The 23,890-nt window shown below is 43.7% G+C and overlaps 1 protein-coding gene across 2 annotated transcripts in view; it reads right to left on the bottom strand.

Moving 5' to 3' along the window:
• The window catches only part of FBXO16 (F-box protein 16), a 144,591-nt gene that overhangs the window by 57,578 nt on the left and 63,123 nt on the right, over positions 1–23,890 (bottom strand). For both annotated transcript variants that reach the window (XM_030198701.1, XM_030198702.1), the window contains exons 4-5: positions 9,229–9,435; positions 7,306–7,470 (exon numbers count right to left, since the gene is read on the bottom strand). In XM_030198701.1, the coding sequence (XP_030054561.1) occupies positions 7,306–7,470; positions 9,229–9,435 (372 nt within the window). The remainder of the gene's footprint in view (positions 1–7,305; positions 7,471–9,228; positions 9,436–23,890) is intronic.

Raw genomic sequence — 23,890 nt, forward strand, 5'->3', positions numbered from 1 at the left:
AAATGATGGGCTTTCAAAAGTGGAGTAATATCACTACAATGAGCAGGCAAAGAAGATGAATGGCTGGCTGTATTCTGTAGTGATTGAAGTTTCTTTTTTTTTTTTTTAAATTTTTATTTATCATTTTACTTAATTACATTCACATTTATCACATAAATGTAAGGAAAAACAGAAATTAATATAAGGAAAAAGAAAAAAACATTTTCTCTCAACAATATATATAATTGTCCACAATTGGGGGAGCCAAGATCAGGAAAACAATCTCAAAAAAATAAGAAAAACACCAAGTGGTTAATCTTACAAATTCATATTTTCTGAGGGAGGAAGGTTAATCGGTAATTGCAGCCGGTACAGTGGTAACTAAAGGAAGTTGCTGCAGAGGGTTCTTCATCTGTTCTTTTAACTCCACAAACTCTTGTAATTTCTTGGGTTCAACAAATAAGTAATAAGGAAATAAAACACTTACAAGGGAATCGCTCTAGGAAGGTCCCACCTAGGGCAATGATTCTTGGCTTCAAAGCCAAGAGTTCACACCTCCTAGTCTGCGATTCCCTTGATATATCAGGAAATATATTTATCTTTGAACCCAAAAAACTATCAGCCATGTATCAGAAATACAATTTCAAAACATTGTTCCTATGTCACATCCGTCGCTCCCTCCGGCTGCTCCTCCGCGGGGAGCAGGAGCCGGCTTCCTCCACGATGAAGGCCGGCCTTCTTGAGGCCATGGAGGGGAGCCGGGGCTCGCCGGGGTGATGGCCGCCCAGTCCGGGGCCGAGGCCGGAGGCCTGCAATCGCGGCTGCCGGATTATCGATCGCCGGCTACGGGAGCTGTGTTTGCGCCAGTAAGGGAAATGGCGCCGAGGCGCGATGGCCGGCGTTCCCTTCTTTCTTGGGCGCGAGAACCTCGAGCTCCGCCTCAGAGGAGTTAGACTGGAAGGCCAGCACGATAGACCCGCCTGGGAGGTCGGGCAGAGCCAATCAAAAGAGTTCCATCGATAACCAAGTTCTTTTTTTTTTTTTTTTTTATATATATATTTTTATTCACACAATAACAAGATGTAAATGCAAAATACAAGCAACACTGCTCAGTGTACAGTCCAAAGTCACCATTCCATATTTATATTCAACAGTTATGTCTATCCAAAGGTCTTTGGTACAACCTGCATTGCATTTTATTACTTAATCCCCCCAACCATACTACCTTACACTCCATCAACTATTCCATTCCACTTCTCAACTTTCACACCATCCCTCTACCCTCCCCCATTCATCCCTACATACTCCTTCTCCCAGTGCCCCCTCCAATTTCAGGTGAGTAATTGTAAACATTCCTCCCACAGCATGGCATACCTGCGGGTCTCTGGTTTACTAGCCTTGGAGTAAATTTGCCTCTCATGTGTGCCTACCTCCCTCATTTTTGTTTTCCATTCCGCTCCTAATGCACCCTCTGCAGCACCCCAAAACTGTAATATTGTTTTTTTAACCAACAAGAGGGAGACATATACCAGCCTCCTATGTGGTTGAGTTAAACCTTGCCCAATTAAGAGTGATTGTTCTCCAAGCAGCAGGGTTGCATAATCCCAGTCCAAGGTTTTCTGCACCACATTATTAAGCAGCTGTATAGCCTCATTCCACAACACCAGAGCCGGGCAGTCTAAAAAAAGAGTGCAGCAGCGTCCCCTCCGCCCCTTGGCATTTAATACATCGATCATCAATCCATAGTCCCATCTTTGCCCCTTTTGCCCTAGATATGTGTGCCCTGTGTAAGATCTTGTATTGCATCTCCTGCAACTCAGCTGCCTTAACCATGTCATAGAGTGTTGCAAATAGTTTCTGGAATGTTTGCTCAGTGTAGTTAGTGCCCAGTTCTTCATTCCATTTGGCTATCAATATCCTCATTTCCTCTTCCCGCCGATGTTCATTTAACACTTTGTACCAAGTCGACAAGCTATTTAATTGATATGGGATTTTAAGGAGGATTCTGTCTAATTGGCCCCATGTCCACGCTTCCCCATACTTTATTTTTATGGTAGCCCAGTAATGCCTGATTTGAAGGTATTGTAACAAGTTTTTGTTCGTCAAGTCCCATTTTTCCTTTACCTGGTCAAATGTGTCCAAAGTGTCCGTGTCATTTTCCAGTAATTGTCCCAAAATCCTGCATCCATTGTCCCTCCGATAACCAAGTTCTGATTGGCCGGCTATGTCTATAGAGGCTGGGCAGCTGACTGCTGAACAGTATTTAAGGAATGAGTCTGAGGTAGGAGGTTGCTTCAGGTTCTGTTACCCGAGGCCAGTCTCCGTGGTTCCTGTGTTCCATTGATTTCCTGGTGTTGCTGATTTTGGACTGTTTCCTGGCTTTCTCTGCTAGCTGCCTGCCTTGACCTCTTGCCTGACTCTGACTACGTTGATAGCTGCCTGCCTCGACCTTTGGCCTGACTCTGACCACGTTGTTAGCTGCCTGCCCAGAGCTGCTGCCTGTTTGTGGACTCTCTATTCCATCTACCCGCTTCTCTCCTGGTTCCAGTCCAGGTCAGTCCGTCAACCCCGCAGCTCCTGAAGTCCCGTTGACCGCCTGCAGCTGGGGGCTCAACCCTTGGTGAACAGCGGTCGCCACGGGTGAAGACTTGGGGTTGCTCGGCTGTCCTTTGGGGTCCTTCGGGGCCTTACGGGACCTAAGGGCTCACCTTCCTTGCGGACAAGACATCCTAAATCAAAGGCAAAAGTCACTAGTAATCTAACTCTATATATAGGGTATTTTAGGAAGATTTATCATTCTCAAGTTAATTTTTCCTTAATTGGTTCTCCAAAAGTTCCACTTTTTTTACAAGAAACATGACTGTCCTTCATTACCAGATTAACTGATTTTCGTAGAGAAACCATTTCCGTAATCAAAGTCTCTATTTTTAAATCTTGGACTTCCACTTTGTTAGATAAGTATTGATATAATCACATATTTATTCCTGAAAAATTTTTGACATCTGAAGAAGAGAATTATTCACACTCTGCAGCACTTCCCATAGTGCGTCCATTATGACATTTTTTGGCCTCACCAGGTCCAATTTCTCCACAGAAACCGCTCCAGATATCTTTGGGGGGAAGAGCTCACTCTCCAAACCCCCAGTTGGTTTATTATCCAGAGTCAATGCTGCGCCAGGACCTCCTCGGATCGCGTGAGAATCCTAACCCACTTCGGGTGTTTCCACTGTCGACCTCCATAGCGAAGCGTTACTGTTTCCAGGTCTTGGAGAGGTCATGCCAACAGGGGGACTCAAAGTCACTCCCTCTCCACTGAGATTCAGCGATAAAGCCTTGCTGTTCCCTGAAGCAGGAACCGATATTCCCGACGTTATGACCCCGAATCTCTCCAAAGTAGACTGAGAAGTGGTCGGAACCCAGCTGTGTTCAAGGAGGACAACACCATGGGTTTGCCTTTTTTTCTTCCCCATTCTCTGGGGAGCGTGCCTACTTCTTCAGGTATTCTGGTGTAAAACAGGAACTCAATTAACGTACGTCCTCCCTCGATGCCATCTTGAATCCTCCAGTTTGGGACACTCTTTGTCTGGTTTCTCCTCAGAGGCCTGTCTGATATGGGTAACCCTTCAGCATAGCCCTCTAAGTCATTGAAACACGGAAGCCCCTCCACCACTTACAAGGTGGTGTCCCTTCGGAGGGGAGGTTTCTTTAATGAAGAACAAGGAAGACCAGAATAGATGATGTTGCAGTAGTTGAGACGTGTCATAAACAGAGAAAGAATCGATGCATGAAAGGTATTATGATTAAAGTAATGATGTATTGCCCATAGTTGGCGGAAGACAAAAAAAATCGAATTTTGGTCAAGTGTGAAATCCGAGGTAAAAATACAAAATAATGCCTAAATACTGAAAGAGTGTTACAGGAGTGATAGAGCTGCAAAAGAGAGTTATTGGGGCAGATGGTGGAGAAGAGGTCCCTGAAAACCAACAAGCAACAGTTTTTCCTTTACTCAATACTAACTTTTGATCAATTAACCAGGCACAAACTAACTCAAGGCACTGCTGAAGGGGGGGTAACTGAAAATGCATGACGAGAAATAGGGTAAATAAGAAGAATGTCATCAGTATAAAAATAAGCAGAGATACCAGTGGATTATATAAAGGTAGCTAAAGGACTCGGAAATTAAACAGTAAGGGCAAAAGAATCGATCCTTGGGGTACACCACATGTCAGAGTCTGGATAGATATGGATGTTTGAGTTACAACCTGGAAAGAGCGATAGGACAAAAACAAAGAGAACCGAGTAAACTGTATCGGAAATACCAAGAAAGGAGAGACGACACAACAGAAGTTAATGGTCAATAAGGTCAAAAGTGGCCGAAAGATCTAAACAGACCACTAAGACCATTTTAAGTTGATCAAAATATGACAGTTTCTGTGCTAAACTAAGGGCAGAAGCCCAACTGGAGGGGGTGTACGGCATTTACTTTTTCAGAAAAAGTAGAAAGCTGATGGAACACAGTCTTTTCAAGAACCTTTGACATAAAGCAGAGATTGCAAAGGGGACAAGAGTGGTTAGGCATCACAGGATCCAGGGAGGGTTTTTTAAGACGAGGACTGACTATGGCTAGTTTCAAGAGGTCTGGGAACTGTTTGTTAGTGAGACGAAGATTAATGATGGACAAAAATGGGGAAAGCAGTCCCAGTTCCAGACTTTCTAATCATGAGGGGGGAAAGGGTCACACATTTAAGTTAACCACAAGTTTCTTCATGGAAACTAAAGACTCTACTTGAAAAGACGTTCAAGAAGTAGAGTCAACTAAGGAAGTGGTTATAGAATTCTCTGGAAATGTAGTATCACTAGGGATAGGATTAGATTGACCAGCTTGCATTGGAATGAGAGCAATTCTATAAAGGGGCACCTATATTATATTATATCAGAATTCTATTACAATCCCTGAGACATTAGGTGAGAGAGCAGCATTTATCTTGAGGAACAAGAGTCTCACTGAGACGTGAGCACTGCTATGTATTTTTGTGGATAAAGACTCTGGTGATAAAGAATCACCTGATGCAGAGCTTTATTGATTGAAACATGATCATGTCGGCAGTATGAGTTTGTGCACTCTCTAAACTGGATGTTTCACTATGGTGCCTCATACAGATAATTGATTACTTGTTTTAATATATGGAGGTTTTTTTTGGTATATGTTGAATATTATTTCAGCACATTAGCTAGATGAACACTGATATAGTTAGAAACTGGTTGTACTGGACCAATGATTAAAATAATTAGTGGGTCTGATTTTGTGAGGAATTACTAGAAGCTCATTGCTATGTGAGGGGTTTTCTCCTTACATTTATATATTTTTGAAAGTGATTAACTTGATATAATACAAATTTCTGCTTTTCAGTTAAATTTATTGGTTGTGTTTAGACATAAGATTAGCCCCATAGTGAATTAGGCACCTGTAATATCGTTTTTTGCTCTTTACTATACTGTATGCTAGTCGTTTGTGTGTAAGTTTTGTAAAATGGCATCATTATTTCTCATATGTGCTTAATACAATAAAAACATAAAGTAAAATAAGATTAAGAAAGAGAATTGCATTTTATTCCACTTATTTACCTGCATAGGCTGAAAGATGGTATAAGACCCTACAGTACTGAAAACTTTGGTTCTTGGGTCATTCTTAAATAGTACAATGGCAGTAAAATTCAAGACATCTAAATTCAGTATTTATCCATATCCCTTCCTATTTTGCATTTGATCTAGCCTGGAAAACTTGGAGAGGCAACCCTCACTGACAGCACTTGCTCTACAGCAATGACTTCTGGTCAGGGCCAATGCAAAACATTAGATGTCAGAAGCAAACCTTTAACTTTGCACCCCCATTAACTTTCAGGCCTCTAGGCCTTCCTATGCGATTTGTATAAACTCAACATCATAATCACTTGAACAAGCACTTTGATTGTATATCAAGAATTTAATAAACAAACATCACTACTGCCAAAACAAACCTATAAAAACGCATAATTGGACTGTGATGTGCTAGGTAGGTTATCACTAGTCATACAGCAGTTCACAGAGGGGGCTCAAGAGAACATATGGGAGCTCAAAAAGGAAATGAGCTCATGATAAATCTGGGATGTCTAGCTTTTGAATGGATGCTGACTTGGTAGGAAGAGAACTAATGTTAAAGAAGGGCAGTTTGAAAAATATAGTCGAAGCAGTTGGGATTCAGAACATAGGAGAAGACTGTAGAGCACCTGGAACTAATTTGTAAAGCTGCTGGTGCATGAAACAATTGCTTGTAGAGGAAAAGGACTTGTAAACTGAAAGGGGTTTAAACATGAGGATAACTAGCTTCTGCAGTGAGGTAGGAGTCTGAGGAAAGTAATGTTGCTGCAGAATTTCACTGGTAATTAAGAAACAGTATTGGGAACTGCCATTTGGACAGTCTCAAGTACATAGGCTGTGGTTTCTACTAGGAAGAGTCATCCAAAAGGAAAGCTGTAACCTTATTTTGTCTCTCAAATATTTTTACACTTGTATTAGGCTGTACAGGAAACCTGTATGTTTGGCTCCAAAAGTTCCTGACTAGAAGCCCACGGTGAAGAATCCCTTATATCTGGTATAGGAGTAAATTTGGGCAAGATTTGTGTGGTACTAGGAGTAACTGTAGGCCTACCTTATGAAGAGGCATAGGAACTTATGTTGTCTTTTTAAAACAGGTGCCTCTTTGGGTATTTCATATAGGTGCCCTGTTATGAAATCACCCCTATACTGTGCATTAACCCCCAGATTCTATACATGGCACTAAAAATTGCACATGCAAATTTGGGTGCGTGCCCAATTTGCACACGCAATTTGAGTAACAAACCAATTAACACCAATAATTGGCCACTAACAAATAATTACTAGCATTGATTGGCAATAATTTGTATTTACGCGTGCTTCGTGCTACTTGCTACTCTAGATGCATGTGCAAAGCTTATAGCACACAACTCGAAAGGGTGTGGCCATGGGTGGGTCAGGGGTGTTCACTTAAGATGCACACAGTATTATAGAATTCAGGGGATCCGCACTTAATTTACATACAAGAATTTACACCACCTTTCAGTTAGTGTAAATGCTTGCGCTCAAAAGTTAGGTCAAGATCTTAGCCCTACACACTATCCTAGAAATGGCGCCCAATTCAGAGGGCCATTTATAGAATAGTGCTTAGCATGCATTTTTTCGGTGCCCAAATTTGGGTGCCATTTACAGAACCTAGTCCTAATTGTGAATAAACCTAGAAAATGTCACAGCAGTGGCTGCAATCTGTACCTTTGGTCTGGTAACATGGAGTTCTTTCACCATCTCTATATAGTGTCTCTTCCATATTCCCTGCTCAAATGGGGTTGGAGAGAAGTTGATGTACCAGCCAAAACGCAGGCACTTGGGCATCCAGAGCTGGTCTAATTCTGTCAGGTACTTCCAGTGCCAGCTCACCTGAAAATGTCAGACAATAATGCTTTTAAAGCAGCATTAACAACAACATCTGTCAAAGTTTTTTTAAATGGCCTTCTTCTTACATTCTTCAGTCTTTTCCCTAGAAATATTTTTTTTTATTTCTAAAACATTCTTGTATTTCTATAATGTATATTCTAGCAGTTTTACCAAGCCAAGTTTGTCCACATAAAGTTTTGAATATTAATCTCATTGATGCCATTGTGATAGTAAAGTCTTTTTGCAAGACCAGTACTTTGCTCTGAACTGGTTGGATTCAGTCAACTGAGTTTTAGCTTTTGTTTAATATTTTTTTTCAAAATGACCTTGTCATGAGGCAGATCCTGGCATAGGGGTCACAGTGGTATGCTCTACCTCCTAGATACCAAGAAGCAGCAGAAATGGTGCTCCTCTGGCTCATGGAAGACATTGAGGGTTATGAGAACCAAGTAGACCAACTGACTGGTAAGGAAATGCATACAGTGAGCATGTCACTCTTCATCCCTGCCATTGCTCATCATGGCACCTTGTCTGTGCGTCTGCAAGTGTCTTTTCATGTTTTGTCTATATCTGTAAGGTAAGCTTAAGTGGCACCTTACTGCATTATCAATTGACTCATTTTTTGTACTTTATTTTTATTAAGGTTTTATGCACATTTTATAAAACACAAAAGAAAATAGAACTTTCAAAACCACAGGAAAAAACCCACAAAAAACCCAAGCCCTCTCAACTCCTCCTTATCAACTCCAACAAATCAAACAGCACCTAGCATGCAAATGGTAGCAGCTTCTACACAGCCAATAGCGATAGTATTACATTTACATTCACTTACAGGGACAACTAGTAAAATTAGAATATGTAGAGCAAGTATCCCTCATCCCTTAGGAGTACCAGTCAATAAAAGGCTACAAGATCTTATCAAATCACCCAACACACTCGATCTTCCAAAACTGACCCAGTCTTTCTACAGTGCTGCTTCTATCTTTCCTCCTCTGTTGTGCTTCCATATGTGTGATATAGCTTTGGTTCCTTTTTGTACTTTTGAGCATGGTGCACTGTTTGTTCTTGGTTACATTGGGAATAATTCTATAACTGGGTGAAACAATTTATGTGCGCTGATGCTGAATGCCAATTCTATAATGGCATCTGTGTGCTGAGATGCTGTTATGGAATTCTAGCGTACGTCAGCACCAGTGCACCTAAATACAGGTGCGAATAATTATGCCTGGTTTTTGGCAGGTGTAACTGTTAGCACCTAAATGTGGCGCTTTGGTGCATAACGAACAGTAGGTGTGGTCTACAACAGGTGCCACAGTGCTGCAGCAATCATGTTAATCCCTTATTAAAAGAAGCTAGGAAAATTTCAGAAATGAGATTTTCCCCAACTCTTCCCTACTACTGTTTTCTTATTCCATTCCAATCAAGTTGGACAGAGTAAAATGATGGAGCTGGTATGGTATAACTTCCGTGATTTCCAGAGTGGAAATAATGGGACCTTTGCAGAAGGAGACTAAAACCTGCTTGTTCAGGTAAGTAAATAACCCTTTGGGAGCAAGCCTGGATGCACAGCATCACTCAGTAATAAACAGTATAAGATGGCCCCATCCACCAAACACTTTCAATATCCATTTACAACAATAGATATTTGGGAAAAATGAAATTGGGCCACTTTTCATAGTAATTGGTTCTGGTAAGCTAACTACAAGTATTAGCAACAAGACGGTCTACTTTTTAAAATTTGATGTATGCTCTTAGCTTTACCTGCGCACATCGGCATAGGCTCCGAGGATCCAGGAAAGAAAAGATGTAGAGAGACAATACTCTGGGAAGCACTGTTGTGAAGTCCAAGGCTTCCAATGGCACTTTCTTCTGAAGCTGCTGGTTACAAAATTTCAGCTGTGAGATGGAACATCTTTCAAGCAAGTCAGTCAGCATCCTTCGTCGCTGGACATCAGTCCATTTATCAAACTGAAAAAGTTATTGTAAAAAAAGGAATTAAGTATCATACATCTGTTAAGAATGTAATTTACAATTTTTTGCAGAATAAAAGGACTACCGTTATTTTAATGTTAATCCCAATTATTAGAAACTAGATCTTATTGCACGAGATAGTGGTAAAATTACAAATCTTAATGATAGTCCATGTTGATAACCACACCCCTAACTCTTTTTGTGTTGGAGATTTTGTTCCGGAGGAATTCATCTGTTTCTCTTCCTGGTTGAATGGTTGTTTCTCCTTCCATTTGGGGGACTTACGATAATTTAACCTGAAGAATTTTCCTGTATTTTTTGATGATACTCTTTTCCTTTAAAAAAAAACTGTTTTGTCTATTCTGTTATAATATCTTGAAAATGTGTTACAAATTCTAAAGTAGGAAACCAAGGGAAAAACCATCTATGACTATCATGATTAAACTATTTGGACTTTATCAAAGACTTATCCCTTAGACAAACGTGAGTAAATTTTCAGTAGGATGCCTTACTGCAAAGCTGCTTGCATACTTTTGAGCCTGCTCAAATCATATACATTCCATTTGAATGTTAGGTTGTTAATGCAGTTAAAAGTATATGCTTAGGGGTGTATTCTATAAGCAGTGCCTAAAAATCAGTGCTGAAAATTTAATATGCTTAGCGTGATTCTATAAAGAGTATACGTCCTTTACAGAATCATGCTTAGGCATAAACTGCGCCTAAATGTAGGTGCCTACAACACATATAACATTTGGGAATGCCCCCAGAAATGCCCCTATCCATGCCCCCAAATAAGTACATGCGTTAGGATTTACACACACATAGATATAGAATACAATATGTGTGTAAATTCTAATTATTTCCAATTAGTGATAATTGGTTATCACCCAATTGTTATCAATTAATTTATGCACGCTAAATTGGGCGTGTGCTCAATTTAATACACGTAACTGTTAACATCATATATAGAATCTGGCCCTTATTATTCCATGTTTTTATTTATTTATTTCTCTATACGTGATATACCGCCTTCACTAATGAGCAGACCAAGGCAGTTTATAATTTAAAATTTCAAACAATGGTGAAAGAACTACAATAACTTGATAGGAAAGGAAAGAGTATTGTCTATACAAAAAGGTAACACTGGTAGTAGGGTACAAGAGATACTAAAAAGGAGAGGCATAGTTAGGTGCAATAGAGGAATGTTTGCTATGTGCATATTTTTATAAAAAAAAACTAGTAAAAAAGGCCCGTTTCTTAACGCAATGAAACGGGCGCTAGCAATGTAATGAGTTCCTGCCATTAATGTTTCCACGGTTGTATTCTGAATATAATTGTTGTTTACATGTGTAAGATTTCTTTATATACAATATTTTTTGTGTAAACTCTGTTACAATGTGGTAAAAGTTTTCCTTGTTCAGGCCCTTCAATCAGTTTAACAATCACATCAGAAGAGCTCCTTACTCCTGAGAATGCAACATACAGTTGCCCATGTGAGAGACTGAGAGTGACAGTTTTACAGACAGTGTAAGAGAGAGATACACAGAGTGATTGAGTGTGTGTGTGTATGTGTTTGAGTGACAAAGTGATTAAATGTTTGTCTTCCCTTCCGTTCTGTGCACTTGCCTCCACTGATGTTCATACCTCCCTTCAATCCACTCCACTTCCCTCCTCCAAGTTCCGTTCTGTCTGATTGGTTCTTCGTTCCTGTGACGTCGCGTTTGTTTGCTTGGCAACTAAGCAGCATTCCGTTTCCTCGATGTGAGGGCGGGGACAGTGAGAGCCAATGAAACGCTGAACTACAGACATACGAACCCTACACTGCCACAGTGCCACAGAGTCAGCTTCAGAATGTTGGAGGTGCTTTTTATTATATAGGATGTAACTGTATCCATGTAGTTTTCAAACATGCCTTCAAAACACTTTATATAAAATACCCCTTTTCTATGCAGTCAAATGCAGGTATGTTTTAAGAGTATGTCTGTACATACTTTTGGGCTGCTAAAAATCTATTTCCCAGATATGGCTGTCTTTGATGGATTAACTCTAAGTTTATACATGCAAACGGTGGGTAAGCCTTTGAATATTTACTGATAAATTACAGAGTTCTAATAGCCATATAGGTCCTGGAAAAAATGACATCCATATAGGTTGTGATTCTTTTTATTGGACCAATTAAAAGATGTGGTAGTAGAAGAGCTTTTGAGACCTATAAGAGATCTGTAACATATGAGGAAGGACCTAAGTAAGCTCAGTACAACATCCCTGTACTGGTCCAATAAAATAAATCACAGCCCAGTAAGATTCCGAATATATGACAAAATCCTTAGCAGAAACAAGGGCTCATTTTGTTTCATATACTGTATTTCTGATTACCTGAAGTCAACTTGTTCAATTCATCCTAGAAAATACCAAACATTTGTACCTGCTTCAATGTGCATGGAGACAGTGACAAATTGAAAAATTCAATCCATGGTTGATATAAAGGAAAATTATGATATAATAAGTGGTTCCATAATGTCCTTTGATAAAACAGTGTGGATGATGCGTTAGTTCACTTAAATGCATAAAAAATAAAGCCTAATAAAAAAGAAAACGCCTATCTCCCATTTACAAAGCTGTGCTAATGGCTGCCGGTATGCTAATGCTGACACAACCATTCACTTTGGACATGTATTGCTGGGCCCTGTCCGGGCACCTGCATTGAATATCCAGAGGCTAGCAGAGCAAGAAGTAGTGGGAGAGGCACAGGACTCTTGGGAAATGTAGTCTTTGGACCACTACTCCTACAGATGAGCAGACAACCTCATCAGCTGCTCTGAGAAACATGTGAAAGCAGAGTTGAGACCGCTCCCCAGGGGCGTAGTCAGACACACAATTTTGGGTGGGCCTGGGCCCAAGATGGATGGGCAGAAGAGGTAATTTGGTCTTTCCTTCTCTCACCTGCATGCCGTATGGTCTCTCAAACATCCCCCCTCTCCCGCATACCTTTACAATTGCAGATTTCCACCAGTAGCGAGCAGAAACTTATACACACTGCTCATGTTGGCCACACAGCCTTCCCATGATGCAACTTCCTGTTTTTGCATAGGCGGGAACACGTCAGAGGGAAGGCTGTGCGAGAAGTATGTATCGGTCACTGCTTGCTGCAGGCGAAGATCTGCTATTTACAAGGTATGCAGGAGGGACAGCTGTTGGGAGTTTTTGGCTGGTGGGGCTTGGGGATCCCTGCCAGCCACATCATAGGTGTGTTGCTACTGGATGGGCCTGATCCCAAAGTGGGTGGGCCTGGGCCCACCTGGGCTACGCCACTGCCGCTCCAAGGCAGAACAGCCCATATAACAGGGAGATAAAAGAGATCACTGAGGAGGGCAAGAGCTTCCAGACCTGGAGCCTGAAGACATGGGCATTAGCTCTGAGCTGGTTGTAAGTGTCTTTGGTAGAGAAGATGTAATATGAAGAAACTGAACATCAAGGTGAGAACCCAGTTTAAAGAGATACTGGGTTTTGGGGGTTTTTTTCTGCTTGCAAGCTAAACACCCCGGTTTTTTGGAAGGTCAGTTGGAGGACTTGGCCAGTCCACTGAGGCCCAGGAAGGCAAGATAAAGTGTGGAGTAAAAAGGAAATGTTTGGCCAAAATGTGCTTTTTTTTTTTCTCTATCCCTGTAGGCCTGTTTTTTTGTTTGTTTGTTTGTTTTCATTTTAAGCCAGTCAGCCACAAGGAAGGAAGAAGCAGAGGGATTCATTGAATGAAGTTTAGGATCAAAGCTTCCTTCAGCCGTAATTGTTTTTCACCTGTTTTTGTTTGCTGTGGCTGGAAGTTGCAAGGACAAGTCTGTGCAGCTGTTTTATGGATTACCGGGAAAATATTTCTATTTTATGTTCATAAGAGTGATTTGACACGTCTCCCTGAACCAGGGAAAATCAAGACTGTGATTTACGGCTATTGTTGGATTTAAAAGATTGAGGGAAAGCTCTGGGGAATTTAGAGACTGTAAAGAGACTGAGTTGTCTAAACCCCACCAGGATTTGGTCTTTTGTAGCTGACGGGGGAAGGGAGGAAGCTAAGCCCCCTAGACTAAGACTCAGGGTTAAAAACTGTTTAGTGGAGATTCCTTGGCTCATACCTGATGGCAGGAAATATCTATATGATTACAGGTAAGAGACTAATGAAGTGCTAAGTCCTAGAAGAAATATGGTATGTAGAACTTCTGAAAACCAGACAGCAAATACAGTTAGAAGTACCCTTACACCTCAGACACTCGGTAGGACCTGGATGAGAACTCCACCGAGAAAATGACACCATGTTTGTGACATGTGGAGGGGCATTTTCGATATAATGTCTAAATCTGACTTTGGATGTTTTGATCAAAATCTCCAAAGCTCAAGCAGTGAAAATGACCATTTTCAAACCAGAAAAACGTCTTTTCTCTTTGAAAATCACCATTTCATAGAGGTAATAAGGGGGTGTCATTCCTTTATTCCTGCAGTGGTCATCTAGTCATTTAGGGCACTTTTTTTGTGGCTTACGCATTAATAAAACAGGTCTAAACCAAAACATCCAACTTATAGCCCTGGATGTTTTTGTTTTGTTCCATTATGGCAGAAAAACGTCTCGAATGTTAGGAACACCCAGATCCTGCCCTTAACATGCTCCCATGTGATTTGAATGCACTTCTGAAGGACTTCATAGAAAAACATCTAAAAATTGGTTTTGAAAATACCAATTTGGTCCAAATGCAGCTTTCTGAAACCTTTTGGACGTTTTTCTCTTTTGTAAACGAATCCCTTAATCACTGTCCCCAAATGGGCCGCCAAATAGTATTTCCTCAGGTTTGAAATTCCCAACCTGTCCTCAGCTTTACATCACCAAAAACTCTGGACTTGAAATCCTTGGAGGATGAAGCCTCCAAATAAATCTGATTAAGCTCTGATGTAAACAGCAAATCCTCATTGATACCTCAAATGCAGCATTCTGGCTAAATAACAAAATCTAGGTAAAATCACTGAGTTTACACTTGCCATTCTATCTAGCCAAGAAATGTAAAAGAGGCATTTTTGATATGATGTCTAAATCCAATTTTGGACATTTTGCGAAAAACGTCCAAAAATTCAGTAGCAAACATGGTCAGTTTCAAACCAGAAAAACATCCAACTTTGGCCATTTGCTAGATGTTTTTGTGCTTAGTGTATCTATCTTTTAGAATCATTTTTTTTAAATGGCCAAGGGAAAAATGCACCAAAAGAAGCCACTGGAATTTATGTTTGGGGGGGGGGGGGGGGGAGGGAGCAGCATTCTTAGCAGACTGGCCACACAGACATCCCAGCAAAGTACTGGGATTTCTGTACCCAACAGTACATCACCACACCTGGTTGATTGGTCATTTCTCCTTCCATTTGGGGACTTACGATAATTAAAGAGCTTTCCTGTATTTTTTGATGATACTCTTTCCCTTTAAAAAAAACAAAACTGTTTTGTCTATCCTATATAATAAAAAGCACCTCCAACATTCTGAAGCCAACAGCCTTGCAGTGAAGCCTGAAGCCTGAGGTGTTCGTAGGCATCATAATAGCTCCGCCCACATTCTCAGCTGATTCCATAAAAAGCACCTCCAACGTTCTGAAGCCAGCAGCCTTGCAGTGAAGCCTGAGGTGTTCGTAGGCATCATAATAGCTCCGCCCACATTCTCAGCTGATTCCAAGGCAAGGGGAGGAGTAGGGGAAACACGCTCCTCCCCCTGCCTGGGAAACAGCTGTCACTGCGCCGCTCCCTGCCACTTCAGAGCAAGTGGCAGGGAGTGGCGCAACAACCTCCCCCCCCTGTTGGTGCATCAACAAAGCCGTCGCGTACCTCTGCTGAGCTGACGGATCCGAAGTTCTGTTCTCGGCTGCGGGGCGTGGCTTCATGATTGAGCATCAGTGGAAGTTTCTGTGCGTGCGTCTGATGTCAGATGCACGCACATAGACTTCAACAGATGCTCAATCATGAAGCCACGCCCCGCAGCCGAGAAAGAACAAAACTTGATCTGTCAGCTCAGCAGAGGTACGCGACGACTTCAGGGGAGGTATTTCGGAGGAAAGGGTGGTGTACAAAGGGTTGCGGTAGGGGGGTGCAGGGGACATTAAGGCGAAGGGGGGGTTTGAATGTGAGGGAGGGGGTAGTCTGGAATGCGGTGGGAGAGGCTTGACGGCCCTTGAACTGGGAGGGAGGGACATATGTGTGGGTGGGTGTGTGGATGTGCTTCGGGTGGGGCCCTTGAACTGGGAGGGAGGGGGGTCTGCAACTCGGGAGTGAGGGAGTTCTGCAACTCAGCAAGGAAGGAAGGAAGGGAGGGAGAGGGGTATGGAACTCAGGAGGGAAGGAAGGGAGGATGGGTGGGAATTTACCTTGCTAGCGCCCGTTTCATAGCGTTTCGAAACAGGCCTTTTTTACTAGTTCTATTATAATATCTTGAAAATGTGTGCAATTTTTTTCAGGTACATCAGAAGCAGAAAGCCTGCAAGGGAATCCGTGGGACCGTTAGATCACTACAGTAGCCCTTAAGCCTACAGGTGTCACCTATATGTAGGTACAGTAGATTTTGGGTGGGTTTTAAAGGGCTCACATGCTCCACCACAAGTGTAAACAGTTAGACTGGGATATAAGCCTGGGTCCCCCTCTCTATAGTACACTGCACCAACCACTAGGCTACTCCAGGACCTGTTTGCTGCTCTAATAGGAGTTGCCATAACATCTGAAGTTGTCATAGAGGCTAGTATGTATTGTTTCTCTCACAGCTTTCGGGGGAGTAAGGGGGTCAGTAACCACTGGAGGAGTAAGAGGGTTTATGTCATAATCCCTCCAGTGGTCATTTAGACCTGTTCAGTCAAGACTATGTGACCAAAAGGTGCCATAAATGACCAAGCACATCTTAATTTTGGCCCTAGATGTTTTCATCGTGTTCCATTATTACAGAAAAATGTCTAACTTTTGGTGCCACCCATGTCCTGCCAAAACCCGTCCCCTTGAAATCTGGATGAACTGTGGAGCAAAACGTTTAAAATCAGGGTGTCGAAAATTGCAATTTGGATATTTTTGAGAGGAAAATGTCCTTCTGCCACCTTATGAAATTTTTTGATGTTTTTTTGTTTTCAAAATAAGCCCTAGAATCTCTCCCAGGTTACTAAACCATCGTTAATCTTTTTAAATAAGGGATTATAATTCAAGGGATGTAGCTCGGCTCTATCTGTTGTTGTCTGAAAAACTATATATTTAATGCTTTCTTATGCCCACTGAAAAGCAAAGGCCTCCCTAAGCTGCACAGAACACTGCCATGCTAAAGAGATGTCAACATTTCAGACATTCAATCTCGATGCAAGGTCAAATTCCCTACGTTCTCTAATGATAATTTGAAGAGATAATAAGAGGGTGATCGATTGAAAAAGGGATATCATCCATGAATGGAGAAATCTTAAATTGTGAATCCCCTACGAGTCCCACATTTTTTAAGCCACTGGGGGCCTTTTATTGGGACATGCCACAAAAAAATACAACCATAGCAAAATGAAATGGCTTGATTTTCAAAAATAGAAGGCATCACTGTGGTGACAAAGGTGAATAAGGAAAAAGGAAGAAAACTTTGAAAAGGTAAAAAAACAAAACAAAACAAAACCCTGGAGAATGAAAGAGAATGGAGGCCCTGACAGGCAACATAAATATGCAAAAAGCCAAAAAAAAAAAAAAAATCTCTCTCATCACAATGAGAAGAAAATCCTGTCAACTCCAAAGACAAACAAGACCTGAGCAGGTTCCACATGGTGATGTAGCTTAGGATGGTAAGTATACCTACCACATGTGTAGTAATGCTCTAAAATCTTCTAGAAATTGTCTGAACCTATAGAAGCTTTTTCCCATGCCAGGTTCTGTTGGATGATGTCACACACTTGTGAGAACTTACAATCCTGTTTGTTCTCAAAGAAATCCTTCTTACAACAGCTACTATTTGGGAAAAATTGAATATAAGAAGCTATTTGCCAAAAGAGATCAAGAATCAATCCCTAGATAATAAGGGGCCCTTTTACTAAGCTGCATAAGCATCTACATGCACCCAACACGCGCCAAAATGGAGTTACTGCCCGACTACCACGTATCTCTTGCGGTAATTTCATTTTTGGCGCACACCCGATACATGCATCTGAAAAATACTTTTTATTTTCGGGCGCGCGTAACGGACACGCTCCAAGTGGCATTTGGCGCATGTAGATCATTACCGCCTGGTTACTGCGTGAGTCTTTACCGCTAGGTCAATGGCTGGCGGTAAGGTTTCTATCCATATTGGTCCCAGTCTCTGATACTGCTGCTCTCTATCTGTTCTCTTAACACCGTTTCCAGGGCTTCATTTCCATTTATTTCTTTATTTTCCTCCTTTCTTCTTCATTTCTTGTCCTACATCCATAAGTAAAAGCTGGGTCCTCTTCCGTGGAATTGACTGGAGGTACAACGTGGATCCAGCTTTTGCCTATTTTCTCCATCCATGTGCAGTTTTTCTCCTCTCTTCCCTTTCCCTCATCTCCATCCATGTGCATCTTTTTTTTCTTTCCTCCCCTCCATCCACATCCAGCACTTCTCCTCTCTCCTCCCCTCCATCCATGTCCAGCATGTCTCCTCTCTCCCCCCTCCATCCATGTCCAGCATGTCTCCTCTCTCCCCTGTCCTTCCCTCCCATGTCCAATGATTCTCCTCTGTCCCCTGTCCTCCCCTGCCATCCATGTCCAGCAATTTTCCTCTCTCTCCTTCCCTCTCATCCATGTCCAATGATTCTCCTCTCTCCCTGCCCTCCCCTTCCATCCATGTCCAGTATGTCTCCTCCTTCCCCTGTCCTCCCCTGCCATCCATGTCCAGCAATTCTCCTCTGCCCCCTGTCCTCCGCTGCCATCCATGTCCAGTGATTATCCTCTCCCCTGCCCTCCCCTCCCATCCATGTCCAAAGATTCTCCTCTCTCCCCTGCCCTCCCCTTCCATCCATGTCCAAAGATTCTCCTCTCTCCCCTGCCCTCCCCTCCCCTCCATGTCCAGCGATTCTCCTCTCTCCCCTGCCCTGCTATCGATGTCCAGCAATTGTCTCTCCCCTGCCCTGTCCTCCCATCAATGTCCAGCAATTCTCTCTTTCCTGTCCTCCCCTCCCCTCCCATCGATGTCCAGCAATTCTCTCTTCCATGCCCTCCCATCCATGTCCAATGATTCTCCTCTCTCCCCTGCCATCGATGTCCAGAGATTCTCCTCTCTCCCCTGCCATCCCATCGATGTCCAGCAATTGTCTCTCTCCTGCTCTGCCCTCCCATCGATGTCCAGCAATTCTCTCTTCCCTGCCCTCCCCTTGATGTCCAGCAATTGTCTCTCCCCTGCCCTCCCATCGATGTCTAGCAATTCTTTCTTCCCTGCCCTCCCCTCCCATCGATGTACTACTACTACTACTTATCATTTCTAAAGCGCTACTAGACATACGCAGCAATTCTCTCTTCCCTGTCCTCCCCTCCCATCAATGTCCAGCAATTCTCTCTTCCCTGCCCTCCCCTCCCATGATATTCAGTGATTCTCTCTTCCCTGCCCTCCCCTCCCATGATGTCCAGTGATTCTCCTCTCTCCCCTGCCCTCCTCTCCCATGTCCAGCGATTCTTCTTCCCACAGCCTATCCTCCTCCCAGCCTGTCCTCCTTCTCCACAGGCTGCCAGCGTCGGACTTGTCAGCGCGAACAGTGCAGGCAGCGATTGAGAGAGGCTGTCAGCGTCGGAGCTTCCCTCTGCGAATCCCGCCTATGCGGAAACAGGAAGTTGTAACGACGTAGGCGGGACTCGCAGAGGGAAGCTCTGACGCTGACAGCCTCTCTCAATCACTGCCTGCACCGTTCACGCTGCCGAGTTGACATCAAAGTAAGTAGGGGAGTGAAAGAAGGGTCAGGACTCGCTGGGGGGGGAGGAAAAGGATGCCGGTATGCCGTACCGTTGCGTACCGGCACAAAAAAATCACTGGAAATATCCATCTATTTACTCCAATGATAACTACATTCTATTATTTTGTCCCACTGTGGGGTCCTTTTACCAAGGTGCGGGGAAAAAGGGCCCTGCGCTAATGGCAGGGGCTGTTTTTCCCGTGGGCCAGGGCCCTTTCTACAGCAGCGAGTAAAAAAGCCCCAGGCACACATGGCCATGCAGTAAGAGAGCTCTTACCGCTTGGCCATGCAACATGGAGCCCTTACTGCCATCCACTAAGGTGGTGATAAGAGCTCCTGCACTAACCCGGCAGTAACCAGGTAGTGTGCGGTGAAGCCCAATTACCGCTGGGTTACTGCTGCACAAGCCATTTCTAGGGTTTTTCTTTTTGTCAAAAGCAAAGCTTTTGACACGGTTCCCCACGGGAGGCTCTTCAATAAACTAGACAGGCTAAAGATAGGACCCGAACTGGTGAATTGGATTGGGAACTGGTTGACAGGCAGATGCCAGAGGGTGGTGGTAAATGGAGTTCGCTCGGAGGAGGGAAAGGTGAGTAGTGGAGTGCCTCAGGGATCGGTGCTGGGGCCGATTCTATTCAATATATTTGTGAGTAACATTGCCGAAGGGTTACAAGGTAAAGTTTGCCTTTTTGCGGATGACACCAAGATTTGCAACAGAGTGGACACCCCGGAGGAAGTGGAATACATGAAAAAAGATCTGCGGAAGCTAGAAGAATGGTCTAACGTTTGGCAATTAAAATTCAATGCGAAGAAATGCAAAGTGATGCATTTAGGGAGTAGAAATCCAAGGGAGACGTATGTGTTAGGCGGGGAGAGTCTGATAGGTACGGAAGGGGAGAAGGATCTTGGGCTGATAGTATCTGAGGACCTGAAGGTGACGAAACAATGTGACTAAGCGGTGGCCGTAGCTAGAAGATTGCTAGGCTGTATAGAGAGAGGTGTGACCAGCAGAAGAAAAGAGGTTTTAATACCCCTATATAAGACGTTGGTGAGGCCCCACCTGGAGTATTGTGTTCAGTTTTGGAGGCCGTATCTTGCGAAGGATGTTAAAAAAATGGAAGCGGTGCAAAGAAAAGCTACGAGAATGGTATGGGATTTACATTCCAAGACATATGAGGAGAAACTTGTTGACCTGAACATGTATACCCTGGAGGAAAGGAGAAACAGGGGTGATATGATACAGACGTTCAAATATTTGAAAGGTATTAATCCGCAAACGAACCTTTTCCGGAGAGGGGAAGGCGGTAGAACGAGAGGACATGAAATGAGATTGAAGGGGGGCAGACTCAAGAAAAATGTCAGGAAGTATTTCTTCACGGAGAGAGTGGTGGATGCTTGGAATGCCCTCCCGCGGGAGGTGGTGGAAATGAAAACGGTAACGGAATTCAAACATGCGTGGGATAAACATAAAGGAATCCTGTTCAGAAGGAATGGATCCTCAGGAGCTTAGCCAAGATTGGGTGGCAGAGCCGGTGGTGGGAAGCGGGGCTGGTGGTTGGGAGGCGGGGATACTGCTGGGCAGACTTATACGGTCTGTGCTAGGGCTGGTGGTTGAGAGGCGGGGGATAGTGCTGGGCAGACTTATACAGTCTGTACCAGAGCTGGTGGTGGGACGCATGGCTGGTGGTTGGGAGGCGGGGATAGTGCTGGGCAGACTTGTATGGTCTGTGCCCTAAAGAGGACAGGTACAAATCAAGGTAGGGTATACACAAAAAGTAGTACATATGAGTTTATCTTGTTGGGCAGACTGGATGGACCATGCAGGTCTTTTTCTGCCGTCATCTACTATGTTACTATGTTAAATGGCGCGTGCTTGGGGTGGGAGAGCAAGTGGTAAGCCCATGTTGGGCTTACCGCCACTCTGTAAAAGGGCCCCTGTATTTTCAAATGTAAGCCACATTGCACCTGACTTTGCTTGGGATAATGTGTGATATAAATGTAAAAAAAATGTCTTTATCCTCCAACTTTTAAGACACTGCCTACCTGCTGGATAGTGATGACACAAGGATAGTAAGTTTGGTCCACTGAAGACTAATTCACTTCATCTCCTGTTTTATTCAACCTCCTTGGCCTAGAGTACCTGCTTGGAAGGGAAGGTGTCAGTCCTCAGGGAGGGGACAGATTTTAGAACAGGCTAAATTTCCCCTTGGTAACCAAGCAATATACCACGGAACCAAAGAGAGGCTGGAGGGGAAGTCACCGCCCGCTGCTTCCTCGAAAAATGCAGAAAGGGTGAAAGGAGAGACACAGAGGGGCATCTTCGCAGGACGTCCCTGCGAAGGGGCGGGGAAACCCGTATTATCGAAACAAGATGGGCGGCCATCTTTCGTTTCAATAATATGGTCGGGGACGCCCAAATCTCCACATTTAGGTCGACCTTAGAGATGGTCGTCCCTAGAGATGGTCATCCCCGATTTTCGGCGATAATGGAACCTGAGGATGCCCATCTCAGAAACGACCAAATCAAAGCCATTTGGTCGTGGGAGGAGCCAGCATTCGTAGTGCACTGGTCCCCCTGACATGACAGGACACCAACTAAGCATCCTAGGGGGCACTGCAGTGGACTTCAGAAAAAGCTCCCAGGTGCATAGCTCACTTACCTTGTGTGCTGAGCCCCCCAACCCCCCCCCCCCAAACCCACTCCCCACAACCGTACACCACTACCATAGCCCTTAGGGATGAAGGGGGCACCTAGATGTGGGTACAGTGGGTTTCTGGTGGGTTTTGGAGGACTCACATTTACCACCACAAGTTTAACAGGTGGGAGGGATGGGCCTGGGTCCGCCTACCTGAAGTAAACTGCAGTACCCACTAAAACTGCTCCAGGGTCCTGCATACTGCTGTCATGGAGCTGGGTATGATATTTGAGGCTGGCACAGAGGCTGGAAAAATATTTTAACATTTTATTTTAGGGTGGGAGGGGGTTAGTGACCACTGGGGGAGTAGGGGGAGGTCATCCCCAATTCCCTCCGGTGGTCATCTGGTCATTTAGGGCACATTTTTGTGGCTTGGTCATAAAACAAAAAGGACCAAGTAAAGTCGGCCAAGTGTTCATCAGGGACGCCCTTCTTTTTACCATTATCAGCCGAGGACGCCCATTTGTTAAGCACGCCCCAGTCCCACCTTCGCTATGCTTCCAACATGCCCCCGGGAACTTTGGTCGTCCCCGCGATGGAAAGCAGTTGAGGGCGCCCAAATTTGGCTTTCGATTATGCCGATTTGGGCGACCCTGGGAGAAGGAAGCCCATCTCCCAATTTGTGTTGAAAGATGGACGCCCTTCTCTTTTGAAAATGAGCCCAACAGCCTGAGCCATGCCCAGGGGAACACATGTGTGAGCAGATGGAATTCTTGGAGGAAGGGGAATAAAACCAAACAGAGGGGATAGAAGTCTTAGCAGAGTGAACCAGACTCTTGAGACAGATAGGAAAGTTCATAGGAACTGCTCCCAATGCTTGCAGCCCTGCGAGAGGTTGTCAGGTAATTAAACAAGGTCTGATAAGTGGGAAGTGGACTGGGTTCATGGCTTTCAGCTATGGCCCAGTGATTTAAGTTCTGGAAGCAAAGGGGAAGTGAATTAATTGCTCTACTTAATAAAATGTGTTGATGGCAGGGGATTTAAAGCCCCATCTGGGAATACAACTGATATAGGGGCTCCTTTTCAAACCAGAAAAATGTCCAAAAATGGGACAAAGAGGCAGATGGACCTTTTTCTTTTGCCAAAATGTCCAAATTGCTATTTACAAAACCTATTTTTAAGATGGTTTTCTAGACAGTGCGTCCAAATCACAAGGGGGCATGTTGGAGGCAGGATCTGGGCATTCCCAAAACTTGGACATTTTTCTACCATAATGGAACAAAGCAAAAACGTCCAGGGCTAAAAGTTAAATGTTTTGGTCTAGACCTGTTTAAATCACAATTAAGTCAGAAAAGGTGCCCTAAATGACCACTGAAGGGATTAAGGCATGACCCCCTTACTCCCCAAATGGTCACTGACCCCTTCCCACCCTGCAAAGATGTGAAAGAAACAGTACATACTAGCCTCTATTACAGCTTCAGATATTATGGCCAGCCCTATTAGAGCAACAAACAGTTCCCTGGAGTAGCCTAGTGGTTGGTGCGGTGCACTGTAGAGAAGGGGACCCAGGTCCATATCCCACTCTGTTACACTTGTGGTGGAAAGTGTGAGCTCTCCAAAACCCACAAAAAAACCTACCATACCCACATATAGGTGACACATGCGTCTTAGACATAAGGGCTATTGTAGTGCTGTACAGTTGGGTACAATAGGTTTTTGGTGGGTTTTGGAGACCTCACCATGTAAGGGGGTAATGGTAACATGTGTACTTGGGACTTTTTATGTGAAGTCCACTACAGTGCCCCCTAGGGTGCCCCACTGCTCTGCTGGGATGCCTTTGTGGCCAGTCTACTAAGAATGCTACCTCCCCCCCACTCCCCAATACAC

Source organism: Microcaecilia unicolor, chromosome 3 (genome assembly GCF_901765095.1).
Source record: "Microcaecilia unicolor chromosome 3, aMicUni1.1, whole genome shotgun sequence".
NCBI lineage: Eukaryota > Metazoa > Chordata > Amphibia > Gymnophiona > Siphonopidae > Microcaecilia > Microcaecilia unicolor.